We start from the raw sequence: 16,339 nt of genomic DNA, 5'->3' as shown, positions 1-16,339 counted from the left end.
TTTTGGCATTATCCCACCGCTACCACCAGTTCCAAATCCTACTACTACCATATCCCACTACTGTAACTGCCACCATTGTAAAGTGATAATCACTGAGATGTTAATCACCTTTTATTAACACTGTGAGGAGAGGAGTAGGTCTCACATTCAAGGGGAACAACATGGCAATATATTGGGGATGGTGTGGTGGAGTGGAGATGTTCACCTCGGTATTGAGGTTGTCAGTTTTGCGCTCATCTACTAGTCTTTGGGAGCTCTGGCCTTCAGGCTCAGATCTAAACACGGGTATTGATTTAAAAATTCAAACAAAAACTATAGTGGTAGTAATAATGGGAAACAAAAATGCCTGTATTAAAGGCATACATTATCAATATAGTGCAATCGTCAATACTACAGAACAATTCCTTGACTCTAGTGGGATTCGAACTTTGGACCTCCCAGCCACCACATCAATTCTTCCTTGTCTGTGCGACTACAAATATTGAGCTCTAACAACTATAAAGGGTGGGAGGTGTTGATAAAAGTGTATCTTTTTCATTGAAATATTTGAACAGGGGGAGGGTCATATTTTAGAGAAAGGAAATTGATGGAGGGTCACTTTTAGCACAGCGGAGGGTCATATTTTATGCCACAGACCGGAATTGATTTCCTCCGACCCGTCCCTCCCCTTACAATTACAAATTTATTGGTTTAGGAGTTTTCGTAGTCTCGCGATATTTTATTTTTTATTAGCAAACTGATAATATATGGAAACCACAAATAAAGGACAGTGCCAGTCTGGATCGTCTTAGCTGTTCAGCTCTGTTAACACTATTGTCAATTGACCTTGCTGTATGCAAATTAAATGCTAATGACTAGATAGTCTCAGGACATAGTAATGTTTACCCATGTACAGAGTGTGAGAAGATCTTCTCCACTGACTGTCTGTCACGTGGTATAACGTATTTTGATGTACTGTGAATACGTGACCTTTAGGTGAACCCGGAAGGTTGTTGTTGTTGTTGTTGTTGTTGTTGTTGTTGTTGTTGTTGTTGTTGTTGTTGTTGTTGTTGTTGTTGAGCGCTAAACATCATAAACAAACTTGGGTATCGATCGAAGTATTAGAGGTGTCGTTCGCTTTATGAATATAATTAGTTGGTTGCCCTTAATGCGCGGTGTACATGGCGTCAAATATGCCCAGAGTGCTTCTTATACAATGGGGAATCATATCAATGGCGATTGCTGACGAGGGAACTACCCTCCTATTTTTAGATATGATGTTACAAATGACGAAATAACGTAAACGTGGTGAGTGCCTGGCCTCGCACCATTTTGTCTGATCGCGAAGAAACTCGTTAGCTGTTTATTATTTTTATAACGTTTATATGAAGAGCTTCTGTTTGAAGAAATCAATTACGCACACACGATGTCCTTAAAACTAGTGAACTGCGTCCACAGATTCTTACTACTCACCATATGTACAAGTAAGTGTTACGCCGTAACTTACGGTGTTTTGATTTAGTACGTGTGCAGTATATTCATTATGGATGACTGGTGTTAGTACAGCGGCCGCTGGTTTGCATTGCAAAGTACGGCTTTGGGTGTTGGTTCGCCAGATGTAGTAGATTCAGGGTTCTAATTCCATTGCAAACACCAAGAACAGTGGAACCAGTAGGTTGTGTTTTTTTTTCAACCACGAGCAATGTTTGAAGTACACCGACTTGATTATGCGAAGGGTTATTCAAAGGGGTAAACATTGTCCATGTTTTAGGATATTTCGTCACAATGTACGCCACAGATATAAAGAGAGGTACGAAAGTACTTATAAGATTAACTTATATTATGAAAACGGAAACAAAACATTTTATGGCTCAACAAATATTAGTATAGTGGTACATTTTATCGTCTGCTCAACAAAAATCTTACTATTAATAGTTCTACATTTTATCGTCTGACTCACCAAAAGTCTTGTCAACAGTGCTACATTTTATCGGCTGGCTCAACAAAAATCTTACTAATAGTGCTACATTTTACCGTCTGGCTGAACAAAATTCTTACCAACAGTGCTACATTTTATCGTCTGGCTCAACAGAAATCTTATCAACACTGCTACATTTTACCGTCTGACTCAACAAAAATCGTGCAGTGATTTATACAAATCCATGTGTAGTACGCCTTCTACCAAAAGACAGCAATGTACATTCTCCAACAATGGTACGTAGAGTATTACCAGCAAATCGCAATTTCAATATTTCAATATTCAACTCACTACCTTAAATAAGTTATTAAAAATTGTGCACACACGTGTCTAATATTTTACATTTTAAATAGCGAACACGGACTTGGACTACCTTGTTTGACATACGTTTTTCCAGGTACAGCACATCGTCGCAAACCACACACTGTTTTACGGCACCGTTCTTAACGCGGCGTTCGAAGGGTAGCGGAAGAAATGACAGCTCTGGTTTGCGAGAATGGTACAGCAAAGTGTTTATTAAATACCAATTTCACATCAACATGGTCATTTCAGTCACTTCTATGAAACGAGCAATTACAATGATAGTGTAGTGTAGTGTAGTGTAGTGTAGTGTAATGTGGTGTGGTGTGGTGTAGTGTAGTGTAGTGTAGAGTAGTGTAGTGTAGTGTAGTGTAGTGTACAAGCATTACACTTAAAGCGGCACTAGTTGCAATTGAGGATTTTCTTTAAAATGTTGTGTTAGATAATAACTTAATACTAGTAATATCGTACATCATGTAACGTATTGAATCATCCATGCTTGAGTGAATGTATTTTCTGTAGCTGTATACATGATAAATCAAATCGATTTTTGGGTCTGCACCTAAACATCAACGCCCTCAACGGCGACCACGATTTAAACCAGTTACTGCAATATCCATGGATAAGATCGACCACTGATTAACATGTACACTGACTAATTATTAGTATCTTAACAATTTTCAGCGAAGAGGTTAATTGAAAATCTATACTGCAGTTGCTAAATACTTATAACAATTTTTGCTCAATATTTAAACTTGCCACTACACTACCTACGATTAATGTTAACCACTGCAATGTCTTTTTTATAAGTAACTGACAATTTCTAGTTAATATATATTTGACTATTTGATGAAAACAAGATATCCAACTTGCAGCTAGTACAGGTTTAATGTCACAAGGTGTTTCTCTTCGAAAACACAACATAAGTTTAAGCTTCGTGAAAACTAGATGGATGTATGTAAACACATAAAAGTATTTCGCAATTTGGTGTTTCGAGTTGCCAACAACGACTTGTAATATCTCCAAAGTAAACTTCCCATTTCCCTGTTGGCAAATTGACAAGATGTACACGTGTACGATTTGCACTTTTCGAAAAATGCTCCACAATCCATGTGCTAATCAGTACATACTTAGTTAAATAATCCTGTTTATTTGTTGTTGTTTTTTTAAAAGCAGAACTATATCAATATCTTAGTAGTTTTACAACAAGTCATACTACAAGAACACATTTATTAAATGTAAAGTACGGAAATCCCCGTGCCGTCATTGTGGAATTACCCGATAACATAATATGATACTTCCGAAACCGTCGTAAAGTATTATTAAGTATGTGCATGTAGAGGAAACAGCAATACGTCATATCCCGTTAGGGGAATCCCCAGTCTCTCTTTTAAGGGGGCGGCATGCGAGCAGTCTGAAACCGTGGTGATATTTTTATGACAAGTCGAATGTACAAATCTTAATCCATGTAGTAGTGTGACCGAGGTTGAGAAAATCGAGAAGGTTGCTTGATAACTGAGGGTGTGGTGTTTTCGAATTCTGTGCTCATTAAATAACATTGTTGGTATACATATGTATGTATGTATGTATGTATGTATGTATGTATGTATGTATGTATGTACGATGTATGTACGTACAAAATGTATGTATGTTTGCATGTATGCATGTATGTATGTATTATGTATGTATGTATGTATGTATGTATGTATGTATTGTATGTATTGTATGTATGTATGTATGTATGTGTATGTCTCTATATTTCTGTCTGCCTCCCGGTTTGTCTGTCTGTCTGTCTGCCTCTGTATGAGTGCATGCATGCGTCAAGAGCCAATTGAAATTAACAGCAACTCTTGTGATGACGTCATGCTAATAAAGCTTTGTCTTTCTCTGCCCAACAAACTGAAGAGTTCATTTTTATAGAATTTGATATATGTGACCTACACCAGCTCTAAAATGGTGATTTTAAATAATTATCTTGTCAACAGCTTTGATCACCTCTGACACAAACTCGGTAGTGACGTCATCGAATCCAGTAACCCCAAAAGTGCTACGAGGTGAAATTGGGAAGTTATTATCAGTCGAGTTCCTCATTGACATCCCTTATCTATTCCACAACAATGGTTATGCAGACATGGTGTTGTGGCAGACGACGCCAAACAGGGAAAGACGTGTACGTCTGCTCTTAGTTGAAAGTGATGCTGGAGAGGTCAAAGTTCAACAATATGGCGGCTATTCCTTGGCGTATCATTCCAATCCAGAGTTCCGTCTCAATGTTAACTTCACCATTGCTAAATTAGATTTGTCGGACGTTGGTGACTACGACTTCAGAATCTTAACAGGAACTACGTCAGCTGAGTCTTATGAAATCCATTCTTATTTTACAATTATGGTCAAGGAAGACATAGGTGAGTTTGTAGTTTTTCATTCAGTTCCAGTTAGGTGGTGATATGGATATCGATTGGGTATTTATTTTTGGATCTATCTATAAAACAATGTTGTCATGGCTTCCCACTTGAAAAAAAATCAATGTGAAACAACATAATATCTTGTATTATGTCAAGTCCTTGTTTGTAACTCAAACTGCAAAAAGGTTATTAGGATGTTTGTTACTGTACATACACACATTTTACACGTTATGCAATAAATTTAATTCAGATATACACCACAGATTTGGCATATATTATTTCACATTACTCCTCTATATGTCAATTTCAATACCTAGATTTTTTGGAAACTTGGAATAGAGAATAACAGATGCATTTGTTTTGATACTTTCGACAGATTTCCGTCAATGTGAGAGAAAGGCCTACCTGCAGTTTATAAATCAAGAAATACTTTAATTAGTATATCCATTTTTTTCTCAAAAGGCATGATTCTCTGAAATTGGAAATAATCATATTAATGATATTAATTAGATAATTAATTATTTTATTCGTTCAGCCAAGGAAATTACGAGCGACTTAAGGGACCTCGTCACTACTCGTCCAGCGACTTGTAGCGACAAAATCCTTACATCGCGAGTATTTTTGGGAATAATTATACCTTCTCATGTATAATTCGTGAAAGATTTGGGAAATATAATAACAATTTTGAACATATTTCGAGCACAGCAGAACAAGTGTTGTTGTCAGGTAGAATGACCAGGGAACATGATCCACATTTTCTGTTTTATGACAATATCATGGCTTGTGTTTGATATAAAGAGAACATTATACCACCATTCTTCGCTCTTCTCTTAATGTTAAGTAAGTTTAAATACCTAGTATCTTTATTTAATTTGATTTAATTATTAATGGCAATGCATGTACAAAATGTGTTTTTTTTCGTGCAATTGCGATAAAATTCAACACATTTGACCACCATTTGAGACCTCCTTTGCAGACCGTGGTGAATCAGTTCCACTGGTGATAAGAACTCCATACAAAAAGAAAAACGGTGTTGGTTTTCGCAAGCAGGCGATTGTAAATAATGTGAGTGAACCCATGGTTAGGACAAGTACTTCACCGATGAACAGCACTGTCCAAACCACTGATGAACAAGGCAGCAAAGGTGTGTATGAAATCTAAGGCAATTGTAGTTTATTCAACATCTTGAAATATTCATACTTTTACCATTTCAGCTGATCATCCTATCATTGCACACATTCAAGATTAATCAGTACTCAGTCTGCTCTTAATGCGTCTCTGTGTAAGGTTATTGATAATAATGTGTTAACATATTACCTCGAGTTAATCCCACCCACCTCAAATATAACCGTTCATGTACTACATCTCCCTCCCCCTCTCTCACTTCTCCTCTCTCTCTCTTTCTCTTTCTCTCTCTCCCCTTCTATCTCCCCCTCTCGCCCCCCCCCTCTCTCTCTCTCTCTCTCTCTCTCTCTCTCTCTCTCTCTCTCTCTCTCTCTCTCTCTCTCTCTCTCTCTCTGATAACACAAAATTGAATTGATTACATAGAATGTTGTTCAGAATACAGACATCGTTAACTTAAGTTTTTTTTGCGTTTGCTAAATACCAGTGATGTTAAAATATCTATGTTGTTACTAAATCCTTTGATTATATATTTTGATAGATCCCCATAAAAGAAGAAATGGTCTCAAACTAACTCGAGTAAACGTTTTAGTGTTATGGACTACGTTGTTGTGTTTACTTGTGGCGATATCTGTGATTCTGATAATAATTATAGGAAGACGACACCGTCGAGAAAAAACAAGGTATATAGTGTACGCTTTATAATGATAATTAAGAAAGAGAGAGATAGAGAGAGGGAGAGAGAGAGAGAGAGACAGACAGACAGACAGACAGACAGACAGGCAGACATAGACAGCGAGACAGACAGACAGACAGACAGACAGACAGACAGACAGACTGACTGAATTCAGAACGTTCAGTAGTTGATTTTCTATTTTAATTATCTTACAGTTAGTACATTTGTCAACCTATTAGACACCATCTTAGTCGTTATAAGTAATGACGCCATTTTTGTCATACTTAAAGACCATGATAAAAAAAAAGGCGCCAACAACGATGAATCATTATGTTGCTACAGCAATAGAACCATTATCGGATTCGGACCCAACCTTTTGTAACAGCCTAAACTAAAAATGCAGTAAAAGGTCATTTGAGTTCAACTTGCCATGGTGATTAGTTTTAGGTGGAAACACCAAGAAAACCGGACGAGATCCTCAAAAGGCAGGTTTCAGTAAATCGTACTGCCAGACTACGATTTTCAATTATTCGGTCATTAAGGCTGATACATGATTATCACTTTTTTGTGTGTAACAGTAACGTAATTTGTTTCCATGGTTACAGGTATCTGACAAAACATGAAACAATCCATAGAATTCCGGTGAAAAGTTTACCAAACGAATATACCATTATGTTGTAAGACAAAGTGCCCAATGGCGTGATGTAAGACTTCTAATGTAAGTACATGTATGTGACATTTACGATCTTACCTTCTCAGGGGTTATGTATTCCCTACTGCTGGGTTCCCCTTGAACTCTTTCCCCAGTAATTATATAGACAGCGTATCAAGCGACATTTCTAGGATAACACTAGATAACTACTTACTGTCCTGCATTGTCTATGTTTGCTGACGTGGTATGTAATGTACGTGCGGAGTCATGATGAGTGGATGTAATGGATAAGTTGATGACAGCCATGGAATCTGCAGGTTCGAGTAATGTCGCTATCAATTGTTCTAAATGACTAAAGTCCTTGGGCAAGATTTGAACCATAAATTAATGGCCGTCAACCAAGCTGCATAATTGGGTACCTGGTAGGATAGGGTAAGCGATATGAATGCAAATTTCAAATTTACATAAATAATACTTGCACATTTCTGCGATAGCGTTTTTACTCCTACATGAAATAGAATGCCCAAAATTGTATCAATTTCTTGAGTTATTGTCAGTAGTGAATAGGTGTTATACGTCACATGCTTATTGTTAGCATCCGCCAATTAAGTTTTGGTCAGGCTATAAAAGGGTGCACTTGATCTTACCTGTCATTATTAGGTTTCTGGGCTATCTTTTCCTTATTACCCGTCCAAAAAGCCTTTTGCCTTTTCTGTACATTCGTCCACACTATTCATGTTGTCTTTGCTTGTAGTAGCACGCGTTCATCAGTTGTATGCGATATCAATGGTATCTTGAGCATTCCACATTCTACAGTACAGTTTCGTCTATGATCACATTAGGTTGAGGAAATATAACTTCAGATTATCAACCTTTTAACTTTGTATGTCGCCATATGGTTGTGTGTGAGTGTTTTTGTCACGTGATTGCGAATTTTACACCAGTGCCAAATTTCATGATTATCTCATTTTTCTCTTCCGCAGTTGAATAACTACAGACGTGAGTCAATGAGATGGAATGTCATTTTGAATTGAATGTATAAATGCTGCCAAACTAAACACCGCCATGATTCATAGGGGACTTTGCATCTTTTCTTAGCAGAGGCTGACATTGGGCGTGCTGCGAAACTCCCAGTCGAAGTGACAGAAGAGATTCCAATACGTTGCTATTACTACGTATTGTACAGTCTTTGGTTGGGATATAAATGTATAGGATTATGTATTAACTTTAAGGAAACTATGACCTATACTCTGGCTAGTGTACAAGATACGATATTCTTTCCTCGCTATCATCTACCACTCACTGGTTTAGAAACCTGGCAGGATTGGACAACACGATGTGGCAATTGTAGCTTTTGCCCTTTGACATTTGCCAAGGATGTACCTTTTAAAAATCGGGTCAAGTAGTGTCTACGACAATAAATACATTTCTATGACAATAGGGATCCAAGAGACACACCTCTAGCTTTCATGATGACAATAACTCCCAAAAAACTCATTTCACAATGGTTTCATTGTGTTGATATAGAGCGTAACAAGCACGTTGGTGTACATACTAGCTGCTTGTAAAAGCTTACTGAGAAAACTGAAAATGCGTCAGAGACGAAAAACAATGCGATGGGGTAGAATTAAGACAAGTAAAAAAAATTGCGTGATTCCGGTTACGCTCAATTGTAGAATAGGTGGGGTAGGTAGATTCTTTATTTTATTTCATTATATTTTTTTCGTGAGTGAGTGTCTAGTTCAGGTTTTCCATTGTTTTCCAAATGGTCTTGGTGTTGCTTATTTCTTCCTATCAGATGTAAAGCCATTACAGATTGGAAGAACAATTTTAGAGTGTCTTTTTAAGTTGATGTTATCCACTTTTTCTCGTGTGACTTCACAATTTTTACGATTTTATTATTTTAATATTTTTTTCTGGAATAAGTAAACAAAAAGTTTAGGGTCGGTAGTGAAAAAGTAGGTGGGGTCGGGTAACCGGAACCAAACAATTATTTTTAGGCCTTAGAGTACAGTCGTTAGTTTTATTTTTTCACTTTCACATTTCTGGGAGTAAATTGTAATGTAATGTAATAATGTAAAATTTCTCACATTTGCTAAGAAAATAAAAATCCAAAATAGATGAGAAGGTGTTACGTTCCACAGCAAGTTTGAGTAAATATATGCTGTTTCTTGCTATGTTTTGTCTCAATTAAATGAACAATGCAAATATCAAATGTAGACGTCAAAATAAGTTGGCGACTGCGTGTCTGCGCCTAGTCGCAGTATGTCTTAAGGATTTACATGTGTATTTCATAATAGACAACATGTAACAAGAACTGTGATCTCACTATGTTTAGCAATAGATATTCCAACGAGTTTGGGAGGGTATGTGCCTATAAACGAGGGGGCGTAGCCCCCGAGTTTTTTGGCACATAACCCTACTGAAAGAGTTGTCTATCTTACTTATACTACGGCGTGATTGGCTTAAACGGATCTTTTGAAACACACCCCTAAGAAAGAATGGGTTGTGGCGCCAGGAAACCAACCGAAATCAAGGCCTCTGATTGGCCAAGTCGGTCTAGCCGTGGTATAATGTGTAGTATAAGCAGTTTAATTTCTTATTGGCGTCTTCGTGGTTGTAGATACTTATGATTCATATTTTCTTGAAGGCCACATGTGAAGACTTATTTGGGTACAAGTGACTCATAAACCACATTAATTACTACTGTATGTATGTACTTATGTATGTGAAACTGTGTCACTATAATACAACTATATCTATCTATCTATCTATCTATCTATCTATCTATCTATCTATCTATCTATCTATCTATCTATCTATCTATCTATCTTCTATCTAGCTAGCTACTATCTATCTATCTATCTATCTTTCCATCTATCTAGCCATCTATCCATCCATCTATCTATCTATCTATCTATCTATCTATCTATCTATCTATCTATCTATCTATCTATCTATCTATCTATCTATCTATCTTGCTAGCTACTATCTAGCTATCTATCTCTATCAAACAGAGCCAACGAACACTAACATGAAACGAGCTGTACTTACTTCCCTCAGTGCATATTGTGGCGTGGTGTGGTGTAGTATAATGTAATGTGCTGTGCTGTGCTGTGCTGTAGTGTTGTGTGGTGCGTGGTGTTATGTGATGCGGTGTGGTGTTGCGTTGTGCTGTGTTGTGTGGTGTGGTGTGGTGTGGTCCTTCATCTCGATCAAAAAGCTTACTTTTGTGTCTTCTCAGGCTAAGATTCAAATGATAAAGTACTAAGTCTGATCATATGAATACTATTCTCACAATTCCTGGTAGCCAGTGGAGCATTAGAATTAGTATAATGTGGTTAAGATTGCGTGTCCTAATTTTAGTTATAAAAGACGTTACGGTAGACATAAAAAATTTAAAAAATCGTGCGTTCATTATATTGACTTTCAATTTGGTTTATCCCCCCATGAGTTTGGTAAGAAAACCAGATATTTGATGTTAACATATAATGAACAATATAACATAATCAATCAACCCACAAATCCGATGCCTGAAGTGGGGGGCGAGTTAAATGGGACGAGTTGAAATTGGGACGAAATGATATATCACTACGGTATAAGCTATACAATAGTCTGCCACAGTCTGTAGTTTCAGCATCAAGTCCTTTGAGCGACGACTTGATAAACTCTGGGAGGAATTACCATACACATTTGACATTGACTCTCAACCAACCACTTTAGGCATCAACACGAACTCAATACATTGCATGGACGACGACGAGCTGATTTTAGAGCCTGTTTAAAACAGCCTTGTATCCGAATTTACCTGAACACCTATAACTATACCTAAATAGCAATATCCGAATAAAGAATTATACATGACCACTCTCCTGGATGAACATTACCAGTAAAGTGTACTAAAATATACTGTCTTTTAATTACACCAAGTTGAAAATGTCTTTAAATTAAGATTTAACACCCTAGGCACTGTTGAAAGGTAGTGGAATCGACGCATGAATGCTACATGTCTGTACAGGCAGGTAAGCTTAAGGGTCAATGACCTGATGTGACCTCCCATCTCAGGGTACCGTGTAATGGAGTCCGTCAGTGACAACATAGATAAGTTTATAAGTACTAAATTATCGTAACAGTTTAAATGACAGAGTAAATATCATTATAAAAGACACATTTATGTATTATGTATTGTTTTTAAACGAGTTCGGTTTCATAGCAAACATAAAACATCATTCTTATAGCAAGTATTTGAGAGTGGATTTTGGAACCCAAAATTGATTTTTGAATTTAGGAAAATCCCTAATGCGTATCATGCTTCTACGACATGAACTCAATCAGACTATGAGCGTAAGATGATTTATTGAATAGATAATTAGTTTTTACAACCACTCAGTAGTGATAATACAGTCATGATGGTGGACCTAAGCACGTAGGTCTTGAAATGTGTGAGTTTTAATGGTCTGGCTTAATAATATAATGTCACAGTATTGTACAATATTGCCGAAATATTGTAAACGGAGTATTTGAGCGCAAAGTTATGTAAATAGGGTCATTCCCAATTTTTGAATACGTGGTCGTGTTAGTCATAGTTCTATTTGTATCATGGAAGGTGCTTTAAATACAGGTAACTCATTAGTTGCGTTAGTAGAACGATCACTCTGTTTACTTCGTCTGCGTCTTTATCATCAGTTTCAGTTTCTAGTACAAATGGCAAACATATCATTAATGGTCGTTATCCTGGGATTTTCAGTGGTAATCCCTGCTGGTACAAGAGGTAAATATGTGAATTTACTGTCTATCGACCTGTCTATTTGCATATTTAGGTATCAGTAACGTTACGTATACTTGAATATAAGTTATATATATATATATATATATATATATATATATATATATATATGTGTGTGTGTGTGTGTGTGTGTGTGTGTGTGTGTGTGTGTGTGTATCATTCTTCTTTCGCCAAGTAGAGTGCTCAATCAACTTGGAGAGCATATCATAAATATATATATGAAACCTTATAAGCTAAAGCGGAAATAGCTGCACCTGGGAAGTTTTTTTGAAACTCTTTTGTTAGATATTATAACTTAAATATTGGTCACCAAAAGACGTATTGAATTCCCTTGTGAGTAAACATAATTGTGTAGCAGTACACGTAGTATGGTGCAATAAATGGGAAGCAGGCATTTTTGGGTCCGCACCTAAAAACCTGTACCCCAATGAATCATGCTTTCAACTTATAACTATACTACTCATAGATAAAACAGCGCCCTCAATTGGCATGTACAATGTCTATTCATTGGTAGTTGAACAATTTTTAGCAAAGATAACGTTGGTTGTCTGTGACTGAAAAAAAACACACACCACATGTACAGTTAGAGATAGGATGAAAGTCCACTGGACTGAGAGGGTTTTTATAATTTAGTTGCTCTTTATGTATATATTATGTATGCCACGTCACTCTTATAAATAAACTGTTTGCTTATTAGTTACCCACATGACATGTCAATGTAAAGCACACAAAATAATTCCATTGAAAGTTTAGTTTCAATGATATTTATGATCATTGATAATCTTTCTGCTAGACGTTCGGGCTTTCTTTCAATACGATAAGCGAACGAAGTTTGCAGTGAGGGCTTGATGTTCCATCCTCGATAGCGATATTCGTTCGTGTGGCGTATTGTATCGTAAGAACATCCGAGGTCTAGCAGCTAGACTAGATCATTGATAGACCAGCCATGTAGGGTACGTGCTCTAATTTTTTTTTGTCAAAAATCCGGTGGCGTGTCCGCTGACCTAAAAAAGGTCAGCGGACAAGTGTACAATGTTGAGTTTCTAATAATGGTTTCTGTATGAGTGGATCAAACAGCGTCAGTGAACACTGACATGCAAAGGGCTGTATTTCTTGTCTATGACTCAGTATCACAACATCGATGGTTAAACCTATCCGTAACCAAGAATCAAAAGAATGCATATTATGAGACATGAATCACACAGACTCCTCAATAGAGAACTAATTTATTATACCAATAAAAGTGACTCCAAGGGAGCCTTCAGTAATTACAAGGTTGAAGGCCAGGGCAAATCAGGCCCATGATGTTTCCTAAAATGTTACCCTCCCCCCGATTCCATCGTGCTAAAAAGTGGTCCTCCCTAAACTTTATTTGTCTAAAACATGACCCTCCCTGTTCAAAACAGTACAACAATATAGTTTAAATACTGTCAGACATGAAAAATGACATACCAGTCCCAGAATCAATGGTTTAAAGGACTTAATCCCACCGCTGCCACCATATTCATAATTAAAGACTGGTTATTTCCCATTACTGTTACCACTACCATGTACATGTGTGTAAAGGCACTGCATTTAATATTCAATACATGTGTATTTGGATCTCACCGGCAGAGCTGAAGGCCACAATGTCCTAAAGATCAGGACCGAGGTCAACATAACCACAGCATTATCCCCATTATCTTACCATGACCTAAGGAACATTTTTCTCAAGTAAAGTGTAAACCTCCCCTAATCCCATTTTCTAAACTATGGCCCTCCCAAGAGAGCCGATTTGTAAAAAGTCCCCCCCCCCCTCCCTCACCCCCCCCCCCTTGTAAATGCTGAAAGCTCAATAAAGATCTCTACTTCTAACAGTCCACTTGACTTGCATTAGAAATGACAATCAAAGACAGTAAATTATTCATTAAATCAAGGGTTCAAAATTGCAGCAATAACGGTAATACTAAATGCTAATTTTCACCAAAATATGCAACTTAGGTGTCCGCCATCTTACCAACCAGTGATGTTGTAATGGTTTTTTTTCGGTCTACAGATGGCGCTATACATGAAGCGTTTTTGTCAGATTCCTTAACTTTTCATACTTACCTTGTGTACCTTCTATCCGATTAGTTTTGTAACATCAATAATGATTTTTTTCCGTAATTTTATATACTTTAATTTAACTGTATATGCTATTGGTCAATATACGTATCGAAAAAAAATGGACTGAACATAATTTAGAACATTGCCCTACATCAGTTATATGTATTGCAATAAAGCTAGAATTCGACTATGCATCTCCCCACAGGTTCCGCAGAAAAAGATGATCACCCCTATATGGCGTATGAGCCTATCCTCAGAGTACCATCCTGTGGGAATATTACACAAACTTTCAGGACTACGTATAAGAGATATCTAACGGAGGAGGACATGGTAAACGTTACGATTGAAGATTCCAACGCTTCCTTTATTAACGGTGTTTCTTATCCAACGCAAGCGAAATCTTGCGTTCAACAAAATTGCATATGGCTGGCCGTCGACGGCAAATACATCTTCATCTCCATCCTCCTGATGGACTCACCGTCTCTGAAGGAAGGATCTCATGGCATGCGATTAATTCTACAGCGGAAGGGTTCAACTGCCATCGTTGATCAACTGAACCAAAAATTCCATGTAGTGCAACTTGCTTTAGGTAATGATGGATATATATCTCCTACTTTACAAATGGACAGGTTTAAGCTTAACAAAGATCTTCAGTTTTATATATGTATAAAGATGATTGGCCTCAGCGAATATTTGCTTAACATGAAATTGACGCCCTCAGAAATCAAATGTAAACTTTTGCTGTTACTATGTTTAAAAAAAACTCCAACCCGTTCTCAGTTAAACTCAAAAGGTAACATCAGCTGTCACCGTACAAATCTTGAAATATTGATCAAAATGTTATCAAAATTAAACCATTTCAGAATCCAATATGGCCGTACAATCCAATATGGCCGACATATACTGTGTTAAGTCTATATGAAAATGAAAGAGTGTCAATGTCCTTGAAAGCAAGATTTGGAACCCAAGTTCGTTTTATTATTTCAAAAAGACCAGAAGCAAGTTTTCATATGACAAAGTTTGGAGAAATTTTACGGACTATAATTTTCAAATAAATTCATCTCAGACGCACTCTACCTTAATCATGCAGTGGCATTCCAAGTCGTTAATTCTTTAGTTTCCCCAGGTTTAAACAATCCACTCTATGACGTCACAAAATGGCGTGGTCTAGTTCGGACCGGAAGTACCCGAAAACTCCGGAATAAATCCGACCGGAACTGACTGTAAAACTCTCATTTTTAAGGTGTTTGCAGACTATTTTTTAAGTTTTAAAAACTAGAATACGTTTCACGGACATGTCGTCTAGCAAAATAGCAATAGTGAATGTGAATATTTAGAATTACCTTTAAAAACAAAATAGAAAGATTCTAACATATTCACCATTTCTTGTACAGAACCCAATACAAAGGATAAAGCCTGTGTTGACACTGAGGTGGTACGAGCTGGACAGACAATCGATAAGAAAGTAACATTACGTGATGCTCAACTTGTGACAAAAAGTAGTAAGAAGTTAACCATCCAATTAGAAAGACAGATACCTGGACGAAACAAAGCACGTCGGTTGGTAGAACTGACAGTTTCAAACATAAGGCCAGGAGTTTCAAATACAACCTGTGCACGGCGGCGAAAATACTGCGTCAAATTCAATATGGCACCGGACAACTCTATCGTTATCAATGCTACCATCAAAGACGTGGCTGTGAAGGACAACGGCGACTATACCATCAAGGTTCGGAATAAAAAAGGTCTGAAGTTAAAACCATTGGCGTTCAAGGTCAAAGCTTTGTCATGCAGGTTCGTCTCAATTTCCACGTACATATCAATTCATATTTTATATTTGCCAATTATTCATATCAGCGCCGTCTTACTTTGTGAGTGTCGTAATGTTATCATAATGTGTGTTGCTGATGGATTTGATGGGTATAACTTGTATATTAAATGAGCAATTTGCATAATGATGAATATTTTACCCGTTTAGGTTATTCTCCAAGTAAAAGCAATTATGGGTTGAAATGAGATGAAAGTTAAGAGAGTTGTAGTTCCAGTGCGTTCGTTGACTTTTGACTAGACAATATACGTTAAAGTGGGTTCTGGAGAGGCATGTTATGACGTCACATTATATAAATGTGGTATGGTTGCCAAGAAACACCAAATTTAAACTTTTTTATTAATCTTCAGTCTGGGCTCACATATTGCTAAATTGTTGCCTCATGAGATTTACCAGACTTACCTTTAGACAAAGTCATGAATATGTATTGCTCATCTAATACATATGTATGTCTGCTTAGTCCCATGATGCAACAGTTGATAACTATGAGAACTGTGAAGGTGAAATCGTGTTTCGGTTTTAAGGCTT

General features: G+C 37.0%; 2 protein-coding genes across 2 annotated transcripts; both read left to right on the top strand.

The window, feature by feature from the left end:
* The first annotated feature begins 1,260 nt into the window (after positions 1 to 1,260).
* LOC144440313 (uncharacterized) lies at positions 1,261 to 9,122 on the top strand. Its single transcript, XM_078129673.1, has 6 exons — positions 1,261 to 1,463; positions 4,243 to 4,662; positions 5,639 to 5,806; positions 6,326 to 6,467; positions 7,066 to 7,178; positions 8,096 to 9,122. The coding sequence occupies exons 1-5, from the start codon at positions 1,406 to 1,408 to the stop codon at positions 7,139 to 7,141; spliced, it is 864 nt and encodes a 287-aa protein (XP_077985799.1). The 5' UTR covers positions 1,261 to 1,405; the 3' UTR covers positions 7,142 to 7,178; positions 8,096 to 9,122.
* A 5,328-nt stretch (positions 9,123 to 14,450) lies between these two features.
* On the top strand, positions 14,451 to 16,219 carry LOC144440472 (uncharacterized). The gene is made up of 3 exons (XM_078129839.1): positions 14,451 to 14,572; positions 15,378 to 15,777; positions 16,162 to 16,219. The coding sequence occupies exons 1-3, from the start codon at positions 14,452 to 14,454 to the stop codon at positions 16,217 to 16,219; spliced, it is 579 nt and encodes a 192-aa protein (XP_077985965.1). The 5' UTR covers position 14,451.
* Positions 16,220 to 16,339: the final 120 nt, after the last annotated feature.

The sequence above is a fragment of the Glandiceps talaboti genome, chromosome 9 (assembly GCF_964340395.1).
Source record: "Glandiceps talaboti chromosome 9, keGlaTala1.1, whole genome shotgun sequence".
Taxonomy (NCBI): Eukaryota; Metazoa; Hemichordata; class Enteropneusta; family Spengelidae; genus Glandiceps; species Glandiceps talaboti.
The sequence above is the reverse complement of the archived record's forward strand: the minus strand, read 5'-3'. Positions and strand labels throughout refer to the sequence as shown.